General features: G+C 37.6%; 2 protein-coding genes across 7 annotated transcripts in view; both read right to left on the reverse strand.

The window, feature by feature from the left end:
* Positions 1-2,187, reverse strand: part of zmp:0000001168 (signal-induced proliferation-associated protein 1) — a 39,696-nt gene extending 37,509 nt beyond the window's left edge. For 3 of the 6 annotated variants that reach the window (XM_037748303.1, XM_037748305.1, XM_037748304.1), the window contains exon 1: positions 1,012-1,367. The gene's annotated coding sequence lies outside the window, so the exon portion shown is untranslated. Of the gene's footprint in view, positions 1-1,011; positions 1,368-1,972 lie in introns of those variants that run through there. The other 3 variants (XM_037748297.1, XM_037748302.1, XM_037748299.1) reach the window with 2 other exon arrangements.
* Positions 2,188-5,681: 3,494 nt separating this feature from the next.
* Positions 5,682-17,727, reverse strand: LOC119475798 (histone acetyltransferase KAT5). The gene is made up of 16 exons (XM_037748849.1): positions 17,503-17,727; positions 17,355-17,421; positions 13,942-14,010; positions 13,688-13,824; positions 12,971-13,039; positions 12,702-12,884; positions 11,921-12,091; positions 11,755-11,829; positions 10,172-10,234; positions 9,679-9,927; positions 9,497-9,586; positions 9,267-9,407; positions 9,060-9,153; positions 8,812-8,971; positions 8,623-8,704; positions 5,682-7,521 (listed from the first exon to the last, which is right to left on the reverse strand). Exons 1-16 carry the CDS (start codon positions 17,527-17,529, stop codon positions 7,387-7,389), a joined length of 1,812 nt encoding a protein of 603 aa, XP_037604777.1. The 5' UTR covers positions 17,530-17,727; the 3' UTR covers positions 5,682-7,386.
* Between the last annotated feature and the right edge of the window lie 1,074 nt (positions 17,728-18,801).

Genomic DNA, 18,801 nt, shown 5'->3' on the forward strand with positions numbered 1-18,801 from the left:
CATCCCTGCCTTTCTTTCCCCTCAGCAGCCTTATCCATCCCCTGAAACCCTAACGTCTCATAAACACACAGCCCCATCCTAAATTGGAGAGTGCAGGGGGGTTGGTGAGGAGGGTGACTGAGGAGGGTGGGGGGGGGCCTGACTCCCGCATCCCTCATTTTCTCTCTGCCACCTTGAAAACAACACCCCAATCCCCCGGTTGTGGTTCTCCTCCATTCCATCATTGTTTTGTGCACATCACATGCAGCAGTGTTGTCACAATGCTCTTCATGCACACAAATCCCCCCAATGCACGCCACAGACTTTTTGTCTTTGAGAAAATGCACAAAAAAAAAATCCTGCTCCTCTTTTTGTTCCTGCATCTTCTTTCTCTCTTTCATTTTCTCAGTGTCCCTCCATCCATCCATCCATCCATCCATCCATCCATCCATCCATCCCCTCCTCCTCCCTCCACCTTGCCCTCATCTCTCTGAGTCCTGCAGCCACAAGCGCTCTAACAGCAAGGTTTCGCAGTGGCTTCTTGACAATGTCACAACACCGTTTTTAAGACAATTCTGCCTCGTTGGGAGGACGCACAATGGAGGGAGACAGGAAAGATGATGGGGGGGGTTAGAGGAGGGAGACGAGGAGGGGAGGGGAGAGGAGGGGGGAGGCCGGGGATAAAATGCGACAAAGGTTGCGAGCTGGATTCAAACCTACGGTGTCGCGTGTAAATGGCATGTACGGGGCTCGCTGGGTAAAATGCATTTTTAAAGAGCTGACAGCAACACAACGGGTGGAGAGGTAGAGGGACGGCGAGCTGGGTGGTGATATGATAAAGCCATTATTTCATATCCTCTACTGCTCTCATACATTGTCTCTGGGAGTATAAGAGCATGCCTGTACAGAGGTATGTGGCATACACGGTGTGCGGATTCCGTCCATCTGAATTCATTATCATCAGAAAGAGGACGCGGGGAGGCTGGAATGTAAATTCTCCGTGATCTCAATAAAGAAAAGAAAAAGGCTTACCTCCACATTTCAGCTCAGCTCGACCCTGCCTTGTTTCATCCTGTTCCTCTCTGCCGACTCCCTCCCCTTCTCTCCCCATGACAGCATTTTTCTGCTATCTATCTCCACGGTGAGGCTCTCTCTGCTCCTCCTTCAGTTCCTCCTGTCTGCCGTTCTCTTCCTCTCTCCAAAAATAAAAACACACACACACACACACTTCCCGATCTCTGTGTCTACCGGCTCCTCTATATTCTGTTGTTAAAGTCAAAGAGGCAGGTTGATTTGCGCTGCCCTCCCTCCGTCTTTCTCCCTCTCTCGCGCTGATTCTATTCCATTCACATCACACTAAAGCCAACCCCCTCTTTCTCCTCCTCTCTCTCTCTCTCTCTCTCTCTCTCTCTCTCTCTCTCACAGCTTTACCCGGCCTCTCTCCTCCCCCCCTCCTCCTCCTCCTCATCTCCTTGTCAGAGAGAGGTTGAGGAAGCGACGGACAGCCGCGGCCAAGAGGAGAGCTCTCTGGGTCTCAAACTGAGCATTCAAAATGCTTCAGTGGCAAGACTGCGTTTACAAAATGTGCTGAATCAAGCACTCCTCGTATAATAACATGACACGCACAGGCAGAAATGTGGAAGATTAGATGCTGATGCAACATTGAATCAAGATAGTCGCCTCCCACAGTTTCTCTATCTTTCTCTTCACTATTATATTAATGGAAAGAGGCACTCAAACACGCTCATTTAAAGTCTCATTTCTCTGTGCCAAAGTAGACATTTCTGCACGAGAGAGATAAAGGCTCACTCGGGGTCAAAGGTGAAAAGTGGCAGTGTGTGTGTTTGACAGTTTGTTTATTTTGTAGAGACCTCTGTGTACTCCCCAAACGCAGCCAGTGTGGGTCGAGACCATAACAAACAACCTGCTTAAGAACAATGAGTGTAACAACACAGCTTTTCCTTCCCCATCATTCATCTTTAAAAACACATACCTGAGAATTTGGGCAATGATGTTCATGAGAGGAGAGGAGAGGAGAGTCATGCTGCTGCAGAGCCAAGTGTCTGGCACCATCCCCCCTAATTACTGTACCGAGTCCCGTCCTGGTCGTACCATATGGCCGTGTGTGTTACCAGGTCAGTGGCTCTGGTCTGGGGGTTGTGGGGCGGGGGAGGGAGGAGAGGCCTGCGTTGTTGGTGGTGTGTGTGCCTTGAAGAGATAAGAGGAATGAAAACAGAGGCACTAGTTGATAGCAGTTAAACGGTGTTCTTTAAAAACAAGCATACCTCAGTGTGTGTTCATCCGCCGCCGTCAGGAGCTGGTTTTTGGAGTTTTTGTCGCCTCCTCCGGCGTTCGGCGTTGTTTCCATCTAAAAGATAATCCAATAAAAAAACAAGTCATTACCTCATATACAAGTTAAATTACTCAAACGTCACCTAACATTTCCACGTGGCAATGTGTTCATGGATATCTTGAACTACATAATTAAAACATGAAAATTATGGCTGGTTTAAGGAAGTCAAAGATTATACAATATATTAATACACTCTACACGTGATTTACTGGGGTTTATATAGTAGCTGGAGCATGATTTGTGATGGTCTGAGCCTCTCAAACTGTTCGTCACACCAGAGGTCATTTTGGACATTCAGTGCTACAGTGACACCGTGTGGAAATGTTCCACTAAGACCATGAAGACTCAAACGCTCACAGCTCTGCAGAGAAACACATTCGTCCCTCTTATGACATGTTATTACATTTAATAAGACATCACATGAAACAAAGGTAGAAAATGGGCCGTCAGCAACATAAAAACCCCGGCTCATTCTTAAACTTTTGTCTGACTAACTGTCCAAAACCAAAAGATATTCAGTATATAATCTTCTAAAAAAAAAATCAAATCATCACATTAAGAAGCTGAAACCAGAGAATATTTGAATTTTTGCTTGAAAAGTACCTCAAACAATTAATAATTTTTACAAATCGTTTTCCAAACTGACTGTTTAAGCCGTAGGCTGGACTATATTTTAGAGCTGCAACGATTCAAGAGTTTTATTTGCCGTTTGCACCTAAGTACATTGGAATTCTGAGCAGTTTACACCCAGTCAGCTTTAAGAAAAAAAGTAGAAAAGGCACAATGTCATTACAGTACAAAAAATAAGTAGCACATTCAACTCAACACAATAAATAAATAAATAAACTAAACTACCCTCCGCATAGGCACGTTACCCCCAGAATACAAATATGTGCTCCATGAACATATTAATCGATTAGTTTTCAACTATTAAATTATTCGCCAACTAATTTGATAATCGATTTTTCGTTTTGAGTTATTTTTTAAGGAAAAAAAAGAGTCAAAATTCTCTGATCGAGCTTCTTAAATGTGAATATTTTCTGGTTTCTTTACTCCTCTGTGACAGTAAACAAAACAAGACATTTGAGGACATCATTGACCGATATTTTCACCATTTTATGACATTTTATAGACCAAACAACTAATCGATTAATCGAGAAAATAACCGACAGATTAATCGACAATAAATAATTGTTAGTTGCAACCCTACTAGCTATATTTTCTTGGAGTAAAAACAAGCCAGATATACAAAAATATAATATAAAAAGCAAAATGTCACATTAAATCACTCCATTTCCCCATTCACAACATCTACTAAAAGGCAGGAAAAGGATATTCAATATAGACTCTATATACCTACACAAATATACTATGAACTGTGCTTATCTTACCTGTTAAAGTCTATTATTACTTGGTATTTTTTCCTCATTTGCCCACCATACTGCATGCTGGCTTTTATTGAGTTTAAATTTTGTTTTTACTCATTATTGATGTGCCTGAGTGGATTTGAGGCAATGCAAACTCTGCAGGAAATATCATTGTTTGTATATCTGGCTCCTGTATTTCTATAATAAAAAAATATTCTTGGATCTCAGAGGCCCAGATAAAAACACAATCTGCCACCAGACAGGAATCAGGATGAGGAAATGTAGTGAATGTGAGGAAGAGCTGCCCAAATGAGTAAACGTGGTGAGGATGTTAGATTAGTGTGAAATTCTTCTGGGCCCTCAGGAGGGCTGGTGTGGCTCTGCCAGGTGCAGAGAGAGAAATGGGTGTGATGTGATGTTTGGGAGGTTTCACCAGAGCTGAGAGGAGAGAGGCTGATAACTCAAACCTGAATTGCAGAAGTTAAACAGCTTCAGGCCTGAGCAGCACAGCCAAGCTGCAGACAGTAGAGAATGACCCTGCAGAAGAAGAAGCTGCACGTTAGTGAAGGTTTGTCAACTGTTTACCTACCATGTGGGTCAGTGCAGCAATAAACTAGTTTAGGAAAACGTTCATTTAACTTACTCATGCAGCACTAACATTAAGGTACTCACTCGGTTTAGGATCATATTTAAATAGTTATGCATTTACCTGTAGCTTGGAAAACCAGACTTGATCCACTGCAGGTGTCCATGTCGTGCAAATGTCCCCACTTCCTCACCAGCTGTAATGTAATTACAACAGTTAGGTTTCCTCTCAACAAGCATCTCTATTGGCTAATTTCAGCTGAAACTTTGGTAATGACATTTTGCACGCACAAGAAGGGAACAAGGGAAGCTCCTAATGCTGCCACCTGGTGGAGATTATACAGACCTGCTGATAAAGGAGATTAAAGCTGCAGTAGGCAGAAAGTTAAAATTTTAACTCAAGTGTTGTGAGAGATAAATAGACTTCTGCACCTCCTCATGGCTGTTTTTAGACTTTAAAAATCTAGTGACGGGAGGCTTTGGCCAATCACAGGTCATATCAGAGAGAGAGCGTTCATTCAACGGAAGCAGCTGTAAATCACTCACAAACTCCAATCAAACGGTCAAACTAGGCAGCGCTGATCAAATATGAATTAATATTCTTTTACTGTAATGCCTATTTCTCGCCTGAAATGTTTTCAGAAACATCTTGTACTGTTTAGCTGTATAATGAGAAAAAATTGCTTCGGCTGGTGGGCGGTGCTTGGTATTTCTTCAACTGATCTCAACATGGCAGAAACGTTCTCATTTTACAACTAAACAGTGCACTACAAGATGTTTCTGAAAACATTTGAGGAGAGAAATAGGCATTACAGTAACAGTATATTGATTAATATTTGATCGGAGTTTGCGAGTGATTGACAGCTGCTCAGAGACGGCAGGCTCCAGCTCGGCTCTGATTAGTTGTTTTCCTCCGGTCTGCGAAATCCTGCAGATGCCGTTAGGAGAACCAGAGGACACAAAGGCACATGATTTTTTATCAGATTACCTGTCATGTACTACTGTCAGGATATAGTTTATAAAAAATAACTTTTTTAATCACATTTGCTCCATTTCTACCCTCTGCTGCTTTAACGACAGTTCAGTATATATGACACATTGCATTGATTTCATCTTGATGATAATCTCTCACACTACGAACAGACTGAAGTTATTTTCTACGCAGCTCTGCAGGGGTTTTCATTTTACAGATGTGAGACAGTAATGTCAGGGATCTCTAATATATTATCTATTAGTGTATTATATTATTAATAATATATTAGTATATTAGTGACATCCGTTAAACATGACCTTACCTGTACATACAGTTGAACCCGGTTCTCTCTGCCAATAAAAATACTGCACACTGAACAGGAGAAAGACTCACCTTTTAAAAAGACATTTATGACACTTTCATGTTTTTTTAAGATTTTTTTTTATCAATTCAACAAGCTTTTTATATCAAACATTCAAATCATACTCTCAACTGTGTGTTCACTTAAAGATATACTAAATAATTTCAACAGGGGAAATCCAACGTCCTTTGTGACATGTAAACATAAAACACAAAATGAAAATAAGATACCACTTGTACGTCTTTTCCTGTCGATATTGTGCAGCCAGTTTAGTTTATATTAAGTAAAAAAAGACACTAAAGACAACTGTACACAAAATTTACATTCCTCTAACAGTTCAACATGGCTTCTGTTTTCTAAGCTTTTTTTTTTTTTTACAATCAGGTCCAGTATGTACAGTTATGGGGGGGAACATAGGTTTAACTCGGGGAATTGATTTGTCTAATTGCACACTGTACAGATGATGATGAGGGATTATCTGAAAAAAAGAGGAAGATTCACCTGAATGATCACAAACAAAGAGAATAAATATTTCCTACTATTTAGAAGAATGGGAAATGAAAGCAGAGCTACGACTGTGAAAGATAACAAACCTGAATTGACCACGTTGGTTCCTATGCGACATTATAACTGTAGATGTTTAAATCTTTTGTCTGCATCCAAGCTTTTTATTTGAATATACATTTTGTTTTGTTTTTACAAGTGAGCCATATTACTCCAAGAACCTCTCTGTTCGTTTAAAGACAATAAAATTCAGGCACTGGAGGACAATCACAATAAACTGAAAATTGCTATCTGTGCGTTGAGATCAGAATTTAAAATTTTGTACTCCGAAAACAGATCAGAAAATTAGTTCCCTTGTACCGTCTCCCCGTTTACAAACTAAACTTGTGTGCACAGGAAGAAGCGTTTGAGATGATTTGCACACTTTGTACAAAAATCTATATTCAAACTAGAGCGTGATGACAACATTTTGGAGTGCTGCAGACGTTAGTTGTCCTATTGTTCAAGGAGTGCTACAAGTCTTGTACTTGTGTCATTAACTAAGGTTTCTTAAATATGAGTTGTAAGACAAACTTAAGTGATGTTATTGGATAGAGCCACACTGTGGGGTGGGGTGGGGTGGGGTACATTAATAATTTTGACGACAACATTTGAAACTCTTTGTGTGGCAGATATAAAAGGATGTAGACAAAGTCACACGTATGTTTGTGTTGGCCAAAGCAAAACAAACAAAAGAACCTTTCCTTGTTGAATTTAAGGAAAAGAAATGTGTTTTTTACATAATGTTGACTCGTCAACAGATGAGGCGATTCACTGTAGAACTCAAATTATTATCTATAAAACAACCATCTTGTTTCCATCCGGTGGTCTGTATGTTTGCCATTTGAGGCTTTAATTTACACTATTAAACAGACACCACATCTCACTTTTAACGCACTGTCGGTCATAAACAGGATCTTTTACACAGTAGAAGGTGTGTTGTATATTTTGGCGGTGTCACTGTTAACCAGTCTCTCTTTTGTCCCCAAGTTTGAGAGCTTTTTAAATTCACAATATATAATGAATATTCACAATAAAAGCTGATGCATCTCAAGTGACAATTCGTGTTCATTTGTTTCTTATCTGAAGAGGAGTCCTGGGTTCAAAAAGGTTTCCAGGTTCTCGGTGAGAAACAAAAACCTTTATCTGATCCGCTGTTTGCTTCAAGTCTTCCGTGTGGCGGTTTGGGGGGAGGGGAGTTGTTCAGTGAACCGGGGCCGGGACTCTACCACTTGCCCCTCTTGCTCCAGTCCTTAGGTGTGAAGTGAAGGCATTTTGGATCTATGCGCAAGTGTCTCTTCTGCATCGCTCTTTCGTGCCCGTCCACAATGTCCTCTGAAAGAGTCAGGATGTACTGGCCCTAGATTCAAGAGACGAGACGGAGTCAAATTTTTAGACAAAATTTCACATCATATTTTCTAGAGCATACTGCATACAATTTTGTTGAGCTCTTCGGATACCATTTTTTCTTTCCCATACCGATTCCGATACCTGAACTTGCTTATCGGCCGAGTACCGATCAGTTATCAGTGCGTTAAAAACAAAAAAATCTATTTATATATTAGAGCTGTCAATCAATTAAAATATTTAATTGCCATTAATTGCATGATTGTCCATGATTAATCGCGATTAATCATATTATCTGTTCAAAATGTACCTTAAAAGGGAGATTTGTCAAGTATTTAGTACTCTTATCAACATTGGAATGGACAAATATAGACTTACTTTATGCAAATGTATGTATATATTTATTATTGGAACAATGTTTTTGGGAATCGATACAATATATACAAATATAGATAATATCACGATACTCAGTATTTTCTAACACCCCTAACGTGAGCTAATAAATGATATGATAACATATTGGATCCGTGCATAGACTTGTGTATTCACCGATACCCAATCCAGCATTTTAGGCTGTAACAGAGGCGTTTCCGATACGGATATTGGAACTAAAAATAACAACATCTGGCTACATCAATATGTGATCTGAGTGGATACCACTAGTGTATTATATCAGCTACCTGTGACCTTTGGCGTCAAATATTGCTGATTTCATCATCATTCATTAAACCTTTTATTAAATTATCTTCACTTTTATTTGATAGAAGAATTCAAACAATGCTTCTCCCTATAATGACATTAAAAACATTCACAAAGTTTCAAAACATCTGAAACTACAGTTGAATGGAAAGTTGTGTGAAGGCTGATGACAGAAGTGTGGAAGGTCACTGTTTTTACGACTGCTTCTAGTGTTTTACAAAGGTTGCAAGGCATTTCAGAAAGCCTTCCGTGCCAAAGTATAGGGGTGAAAAATCTCCACTTCGGACAGAGGTCACCACTGATGCACCATTAATTTAAGTTGTTAATTGATAGACCACCATGCTGCAGATGAAATGAGAAAGAGCAGGGTTGAGGATGAAGGAAATAAAACTGGAACACAGCATTGGTCTCTCACCTTGTAATAGTTGATGAGGTTGAGGTACTGGAGCGTTGAAATGACGTCTTCTTTCTTTACACTTGTGATCTCACTGATCTCACTGGAGGTCAAATGAAAAGTGAGCCAATCATTAAACTGCTGTTGTGAACAATTATTCTTTGGAGACAATTAAAGGGTTGAGATAAAACACCGCAAAGAGTCACATACTTGATGGTGATCTGCGGCCTTTCTCCGTTGTCAGGTTTAAGGTCCATGAGAATTTCCAAGATGGTCTGGGACCAGTAGGAGCGATAGGACAAAAGACCGAGATCAGAAAGAGGCTTCTCAGGCGTCCCCGTCTTCCCCTCTACCTTGGACAGCTCGTAACCTGACAAATAAACACACAGTGAACAGATCAGCACAGGCCAGGTGAACATAGAAAATGCCCAAATGCCTATGTTTTATACGACACTTACTGAACTCAATGAGCAGTTTGCCGTAGCCTCTCCGCTGGTAGGGAGGCAAGGTCAGGATGCAGGCTACGTTATAATCTTCAGTCGACTCTTTTTCCTGCACACGGAAAAAAAAAGTTCAGTTTTGGGAACCTGTTTCCAAGCTGTTATGAGTGGACTGTACATACACACTCTAACAGTAGTTAAAAATGATTTGCACAACTTGTGTACCTTAGAGAAGTAGCCCACTATGTGGAAGCCTTTGGAGTCATACTCTGTCATTACATAGAAGAGGAAAGGGTCTGTGTCGTAATACAAGGTTTTGTGGTCCAGGAAACACTTAGCAAGTAAACACAGGTTCTGGGAATACGTCTGGAAATATAAAACAGACATATATCAATCAAAAACAAATGTTGTAAAAAAAAAATGTTGAGGAGAGAGGAAAACATCCCGTTACTTACTTTGTTTTTCCTGCCGTCAATCTCAAAAAATGAGATGGTGCCTTTGCGGTAGATCTCGTTGCCTGGAGGATGTCTTAGATTACATTTTGTCTGTCAAAGAAAAAGGAGGTAAGCGCAATGTGCAACAATCCAAGCAGCGAGAGATTAAGGGCTTAAGATGGCGACATACTGATGATTCTTACCAAATGCCTCTGGAGACACTTCAGGCTTTTGAGGTACTTGAGACAGAATTCACAGAGGTAGAGGATGGGCAATGTGGTGAGTTCCTGCGGGTACGGTGAGAAGTACCAGGGCTTCAGTCTGTGGCGTCCTAACTCTATGCACTCTATGTTTTTCATCCGGGTGACGATGTCGTCATGGCTGCGGTCGGACACCAGACTGCCCGTCATGCGGGGCGCGGACGGGATGCCGTCCGAACTGTCTTGGGAATCCTGATGGAAAACAATGTGAACATTAAGACACATTAGACAAACAACAAGCTGCTTGATCATATGGAGCATTTGTATTTTAAGATTTCTATAAATAAGTAACATGGATAATCACAGTGGTTGCACACATTACCAAAAGGACTAAAGTTGGGTCTGCTGTAAGCTAGTTTTATTGGACCCACTAAGACACAGATGCATTTGCACAGCAACACACAATCAACGGGCAATAACAGGAAGTATAACAGACCTCTGGTGGTGGTAGAAAGACGCTGGCACTTTGAGGGTTGTTGTACTGCAAAACCTTTATCATCTAGCAGAAAAAGACACAAAAAACAACGGCTTTTAGAAACTAAAGAGGGAAATAAATGGTTCTCATCTACACTGAACAGTTTGGTTGAGGGGCAGATTGAAAGCAATACTGAACTTCAGTGTAACACGATTATGGACGATTATTTTATGAGGGTTTGACGGATTGTTTTGTTAACTTGTATGATAAACCCACTGCAATTTAAACTCAACACAACGGAGCTGCTCATCTCGAGCAAATAGCCAGAGTGAATAGAAACCCTACAAAAACCAAGGTCTGACTTGCTTCGTTTAGTGACATTAAAGGTCCCATATTGTAAAAAGTTTGATTTTCATGTGTTTTTTATTTTAAAGCAAGTCTAGGTGCTATATACAGTATAGATACTGTGAAAGTATCAAAAAGCTCAATCCATGAAGTAATACACAGCCTGTATTCAGAAACTGTGCATTTGAAACAAGCCGTCAGGATTTCTGTACATTTGTGATGTCACAAATGTACAATATATATAGACCATAACACAATTTTAAACTTAAACATTCTAAATGTGTCCCAGCTTATTTCCTGTTGCAGTGTACGTGAATGACATCAGCTCACAGGAAGTAAACATGAACCCAAGCTGTTACCTAGCAACGCAATTCCGTTGAAATGTGCTTAAACGGAGCGTTTCAGACGGAGGGTGAATACAGGTATATTCAGGCAGACAGTATGAGGAAAATAAAGTCGGTAAACATGTTCTACTACAAACATAAAATTTGAATACGAACCTGAAAATGAGCATAATATGGGACCTTTAAATCTTTTTATAACGGCCTTGTTAAATGTATGTAATCAATGTATGTAATCCTCTGCTGGGTGACACCACCAATCTCTCAAAAACAAAGAATATACATCTCAGATTATTTTGCCAAATATTATAAATATGTTGTAATACAAAATTAATTGACAATGAATTCATTATTCTTTTTGCTGTAATACACAAAATGTCCCCAATACTTGCTGGTATGTTGTAGGCCAATTGTGTTTATTTCCAACTAATCCAGAAACATGAAACCAAACAATAGGGAATTGTGACAAAATTAACTAATTAAAATATTAGTTGTCAACATACTTGTGTTTTCTAAGGATGATTACATAGAAATAAGCATGATGAAAAAAAGAAAAGGGGAAAAGCATTCATTTGAGAAATATGTTAAATTCTTTTCTTAAATTTGGGATTCTTTTTCTGACAAAGATGTCTGCAAAACATTAATCCTGCTCATATTAATAAAGGCAGTATTTGTGGTCATTTTGGCTGTTATTACTGATGTAAATGATGAACATAAATAAAATGTGTTCTTTGACTAAGGTGTAGAATGTAATACTCTATGTATACGGTATACATTTTATTTTGAAGTGCTCAAAATTAAGATTAAATTGTGTATTTTCAAAACCAAAAACATGCAGAGACACTGACATAAGGTATATATTTGACATGAGGAAATAATAAGCCTACTGTAAAGATGAAATATACTGAAGTTATATACCTCGTCAGTTCCCCCACAATTAGCTTTCCTCTTCCTCCCGGGCTGCGAGGGGATGAGTCGTCGGGCGGTGCCGTTCTATCGTTATAAAGAAATGAGACGTTACACAATAGCCAGTGAAAAAATACTTCAAGCCAAATATTTAAGAATCCAAGACGGATTTTCTTACCGTTGTGAGCGAGGAGATCTGTTCATGATCTTCGCGGGACTTGAAGGTGTTGGTCTCCCTCACAGCAGGAAAAACAGACGCCTGAGAGGCTTCAGCTGAACTTGGCAGGGAGGGCACGGGGGTGGCCGGGGATACCTGAGTCGCCAAGGGGACGGGATCTACTTTCCTCTTCTGCAGCAAACAAACGTTGTTAAAGACATTTGGCTTAAAATGAGTACAAGCAGACCAAAACACATCTGAATTTTTGTTTCCACACAAGTTTTGATTTCACTCAGACCAGAGGCATGTGTTCAAGTTTTTCAAAAATGCACAGCAATGTAATGATTAAAAGCTACTCCAGTTTTGTTTCATGAAGCAGTGCCATCTTAATATTATCTACAATCTGTTTACTGATATGAGCCAAGACTGTGTCTGGTTTAATAGCCACAGCATTTCACATTAAGCAGGTTTTTACCTATTTCTGTTTATCTCCAGGTTAAACTAGTCCAATGTAAACGCCCTATTAAAACATAACATAAAGCATGGTATTAAGATGCAACAGACACATATCAGCTGCAACTCCACTGGGTTTACACTCACAACTAAAAATGTGTCTTCAGGAGTCTTAACTGCCTGCATCAACAACTTTCACCTCTTCCTTGTTGCGTTAGCTGCTTTATTTTTTTAAATATTTTATTTTACACCTGCAGATAATGAAAGCTCATTAATAATAATCAATAATCAATAATCCATCTTCAGCACAACATGAGAGATTACAACATAAACAGAAAACACCAGCTACCTTGAAAGATTTGAAGTTGAAATGTGGCTTGACAAGTCCAGTGCATACACCCGACAAACATTTGGACACACTGTGTGTTAAACCACTTCCAGATGTGATCTGCACGACCGGATCGGCATCTTCCTTTTTTATGTCGTGGTTGTTTATTTCTGGATTCCCATGCAGTTCAGCATGGCCCGACAGCTGTGTGATCACACAAGATGTACGTTAACACCAGGTTTAAAAAAGGTCTCAGTCATTTCCAGAATGTGTACATTTTCAAGTTGTACCGGCGTGGGGAGGGTTTTGCCTCTGGAAGGAGCTGTGGCAGACTGTGCGTTGAGATCTTGACTCTTTCTCTGAATTGAACAGAAAGGAAGAGAAGGAAGGGGGTTAACTGACATTCACGTTAAAAAAAATCACATTTAACATATAATCCTGTGCCCATACGGCTAGCAAACACAATATATACAGTGTCGGTACATCTTAACAAATCATTGTTTCACACAGCATGCAAAGTACGGTAGGTCATTAGTCAAGTTACCATGGAAACTCTTGCTAATATCTTGTAGTTAAGCAGAGTTTTTCTGCTCAGCAAACCAACGTAAAAACATAGTTATTCTTTTTGTTCTTGCTGCACGTATTGACCACTGATTACAAATACTAAATCTACACCACACAGATTATTATATCCACTTAGCAATATTCATAACAGTAATTGAGATTGACATTAACTTTTAAATTCTGTGAGTAGCTTGAAGCAATACAAAGGGCGAAACATGACTAATCTCACTCATTTAACAGAAATAGCATCCACTGGCCTTCCTTGAAGCCATCTTTTAAAATGACTCCGTCACTGTTGCAGCTGTCAAACACACCAGGATGAAAAGGCTAATATTGTATAATCTAGTGTCTTCACTATGGTAAAATAATGCAGCCAAACCTGGGTGTACTGTTGCAATGTTTGGGGCCTGAGATAAACATCTGGATGTGTAGCATACGCTTACCACGTCTCTCTCTGGAGAACTGGGACGGGAGCCTGGAAGACCGTTCTTGGTTGGCGTTTTAGCTTCTTTCTTGGGGAATTGAAGTTTCTTCATGTCCAGCCTGTCCCCCGTGACCCACTCATCCAGGCGCTTGTTGACTTTTGACACAAACAAGAAGACATTTGCCGTCATGTTTCTGTGTAACGTATTTCAGCCTGTGACAATAACAGTTAAAATGTCAAAGAAAAACAAGAAGTAACACAAATGATACTCACAGTCGATATAGTGAACATAGTAAAGCTTTCTCGAAGACACTTCCTTCACACTCAGAATTTCAGCCAATGCTGTAAGAAGAAGCAGAAGAAGTCAAATTAAAACTTGCAATGAACTGTACTCAAATCAACAAAATCATTGTGATGGACATTTCAGATTTACCACCATGCTTAATAACAGTCAACAGACATTGTGGGTTCAAGGATTCATGTAGCTTTCACTAAACTAGGGCAGCAAGTAGCGCTGAAACAGAATCAGATTCAGATTTGTTTTCCAAGTACATGTGCACATACAAGGATGCACTTACACAGAAATAGAAATAACAGCTAGGAACCAGGACAACAAAGCTGTTAGAGGGTTATGGATAGCGTATGACTGATTTAAGTGCTCATCAGAGTGACGGAAAGAAGCTGTTCTTGTGTCTGGTTGTTAACAGAGTACTCAATCAGTCAATGGACAGAAACTCAAATCGCAAAAATACCAATTTGTTGGTTTTAGCTTGTCAAGTGTGACAAATTGCTGCTTTACATTATTGTCAATTAAGTATCTTTTGGGACAGTAATTTTAAGGCTCCAACAATGAATTGAAAAGATAATTGATGACACAAATAAACATTTGCATCCCTTGTCATGAGTTAAATCTAAGGTTTCACAAGATACTAAAAAATACAGGAAAAAAAGTATACAACTACAATAAAAATGATGTAGAAATGATTCTTGTTTTTAGCTTTTATAATGTGAAATAGTGGATAGTTATACCTCTATTATAAATTGACTTTAATAAGAAAACTAAGATGATGTTCTTAATATGCCTGTATATGTTCTTAATATGCCTTGTACAAAGTATTTGATCTGTCAAAACAAGTAGGACCATTTTAGACCAAACATAGCCTTTATAAGTGAGCCAGTTTGTAGTCAGGCAACCAGCTGTGTTATCTGAACAATGTGTCTCAGATTTGTAAACAACAGTCTGATGTCAGATTAGTTAGTCTTTCCTGATAAAATACATTTATAAAATTGTCCCTGAGAGATGTGTAGTTAAGTTATTGTTGGCTATAACAATGGTGTTAGCAAGCATTCAACTTAAAAACACCCCCATGATGTAGAAATTATTCTTGTTTTTAGCTTTTATAATGTGTAAGAAGAGTGGATAGTTATACCTCTATTATAAACTGACTTATATTAAGCCAAAACATTTGGAAACACTGCATTAAACCCACTTAGAGATGAGGTTTACAAATATCATAAAATATGTGTATTTATGCTGAGATGTCAGAGTGATAAAGCTGTCATAATGGCCTTTGTGAAGCTCAACAATAACAATTTAACTGAGCAAGTGTCACTGAGTTTCCCAATTAATCTGATTAATTTCATTAGTCTGACCTGTCAAAACAAGCAGGACCACTTTAGACCAAACATGGCCCTTATAAGTGAGTTAATTTGTAGTCAGACAACCAGCTGTGTTACCTGAACAATGTGTCTCAGATTTGTAAACAACAGCCTGTTGTCAGATGGATTTCACCTAAGTTAGTGTTTCCTGATTAAATATATTTATAAAATTGGCTAGTTAAGTTATTGTTGTCTGTAACAGTGGTTTTAGCAAGCATTCAACTTAAAAACACCCCTATAGTACAGCTCCATGTGAGCCCAGTGAGTGTAGTGTTGATAATTCATACGACACCTTCTCACACAAAAAGTACCTCAATCATATATCTTATACTGTATATGTTCTTAATGTATATGTTCTTAATATATATGTTCTTAATACACCTGTATATGTTCTTAATGTATATGTTCTTAATATATATGTTCTTAATACACCTGTATATGTTCTTAATATGCCTGTATATGTTATTAATGTATATGTTCTTAATATGCCTGTATATGTTCTTAATATGCCTGTATATGTTCTTAATGTATATGTTCTTAATATGCCTGTATATGTTCTTAATATATATGTTCTTAATATGCCTGTATATGTTCTTAATGTATGTTCTTAATATGCCTGTATATGTTCTTAATGTATATGTTCTTAATATGCCTGTATATGTTCTTAATGTATATGTTCTTAATATGCCTGTATATGTTCTTAATGTATATGTTCTTAATATGCCTGTATATGTTCTTAATATATATATTCTTAATACGCCTGTATATGTTCTTAATATATATGTTCTTAATATGCCTGTATATGTTCTTAATATATATGTTCTTAATATGCCTGTATGTTCTTAATATATAGTTCTTTATATGCCTGTATGTTCTTAATGTATATGTTCATCATATGCCTGTATATGTTCTTAATGTATATGTTCTTAATATATGTTCTTAATACACCTGTATATGTTCTTAATATATAGTTAATATGCCTGTATATGTTCTTAATATATAGTTCTTAATATGCCTGTATATGTTCTTAATGTATATGTTCTTAATACACCTGTATATGTTCTTAATGTATATGTTCTTAATATGCCTGTATATGTTCTTAATGTATATGTTCATCATATGCCTGTATATGTTCTTAATATATATGTTCTTAATACACCTGTATATGTTCTTAATATATATGTTCTTAATATGCCTGTATATGTTCTTAATATATATGTTCTTAATATGCCTGTATATGTTCTTAATATATATGTTCTTAATATGCCTGTATATGTTCTTAATATGCCTGTATATGTTCTTAATGTATATGTTCTTAATATGCCTGTATATGTTCTTAATGTATATGTTCTTAATATATATGTTCTTAATATGCCTGTATATGTTCTTAATATATATGTTCTTAATATGCCTGTATATGATCTTAATATATATGTTCTTAATATGCCTGTATATGATCTTAATGTATATGTTGTTAATATGCCTTGTACAAAGTATTTGACCTGTCAAAACAAGTAGTACCACTTCAGCCCATATGTGTAGCCAGGCAACCATCTGTGTTACCTGAACAATGTGTTTCAGATTTGTAAACAACAGCCTGATGTCAGCTGGATTTGGCTTAAATTAGTGTTTCCTGATGAAATATATGTATAAAATCATCCCTGAGAGATGTCTAGTTGAGTTCTTGTTGTCTGTAACAGTGGTTTTAGCAAGCATTCAACTTAAAAACATCCCTTTAGTACAGCTACATGTGTAAACAACAGCCTGATGTCAGATTAGTTAGTGTTTCCTGATGAAATACATTTATAAAATCATCCCTGAGAGATGTCTAGTTAAGTTATTGTTAACTGTAACAGTGTTTTCAACCTAAAAACCTCCGTATAGTGCAGCTCCATGTGTTCCCAGGTGGTGTTGTCAGGCTGCAGGCTGCAGGCCGAGGCGTCCTGATAACAACAGCTGAGCTAACAGCTAGTTAGCTTAGCTTAGCTTAGCTTAGCTTAGCTTAGCACATATGTAACGATACTTACGCCATTCGTCCTCGTGTTCCTGGTTCTTACGGAGAACCGGGAGCCGACAGCCCTCCACGATCTCGACCTGTCGAAAACAACACGTTAATGTTCATCCTGAGAGCGGTTAGTGTTTCTGTAATAACAGTTATCTCTCTGTTAGACCCACCGATGATGCGCCGTCCGCCATCTTCATGTCATCTGCGCGAGCACAGCAGCGCGAGGAGGAGGAGGAGGAGCGCGGGGGGTTGTGGGAAAATGCCGGTCCAACACAAAGATGATGGAAACAACAAGATGAGGAGGGTTGAGGAGCGGAAGTCGGGAAAACCAAGCCGGAAGAACGAAGCAGGAGTCTTCACCAAGAGGAAGATGAGAATAAAAAGTAAATAGAAAATAAGAAATAAAGAATACAAAAATAAAGAATAAAGAATAAAGAATAGAAAATAAGAAATAAGAAATAAGAAATAAAGAATACAAAAATAAAGAATAAAGAATAGAAAATAAGAAATAAGAAATAAAGAATACAAAAATAAAGAATAAAGAATAGAAAATAAGAAATAAGAAATAAAGAATACAAAAATAAAGAATAAAGAATAGAAAATAAGAAATAAGAAATAAAGAATACAAAAATAAAGAATAAAGAATAGAAAATAAGAAATAAGAAATAAAGAGTACAAAAATAAAGAATAAAGAATAGAAAATAAGAAATAAGAAATAAGAAATAAAGAATACAAAAATAAAGAATAAAGAATAGAAAATAAGAAATAAGAAATAAAGAATACAAAAATAAAGAATAAAGAATAGAAAATAAGAAATAAGAAATAAAGAATACAAAAATAAAGAATAAAGAATAGAAAATAAGAAATAAGAAATAAAGAGTACAAAAATAAAGAATAAAGAATAGAAAATAAGAAATAAGAAATAAGAAATAAAGAATACAAAAATAAAGAATAAAGAATAAAGAATAGAAAATAAGAAATAAAGAATACAAAATTAGTATAAAGAATAACAAATAAAGAATAAAGAATAGAAAATAGAAATGTAGCCGTGTGCCTAGAGTTCGTCTAACTGATATAATATAAAAATAACAAACGCAGTAGTGAATGAGCAGTGAGCAGCTACGACCGCCAGCTTTATTCAATTCTGATGTAATACTACAACAGACCCGTAGCGGAAGCTCCTCCACTCCGCTTCCTGCCCTACAGCAACAGAAAAGGACCAAACACATCTTCTTCGCCCAAATACAGTTTAACCCATTAACAAGTGTAGGAGAGTCTGTTACAGAAAACATAGAATATACAAAAATAAGAAATAAGAAATCAGAAATCAGAAATAAAAAATAAACAATAATAAATAAAAATAATAATAATAATAAAAAAACAACAACAACAAAAACAAAAAAAACAAGAGACAGATAGGATTCTTTTTATCAGTCCATGTTCTAGCAGGTTTACTTTGTGATTACCTC

This window comes from Sebastes umbrosus, chromosome 17 (assembly GCF_015220745.1).
Source record: "Sebastes umbrosus isolate fSebUmb1 chromosome 17, fSebUmb1.pri, whole genome shotgun sequence".
Classification (NCBI taxonomy): Eukaryota; Metazoa; Chordata; class Actinopteri; order Perciformes; family Sebastidae; genus Sebastes; species Sebastes umbrosus.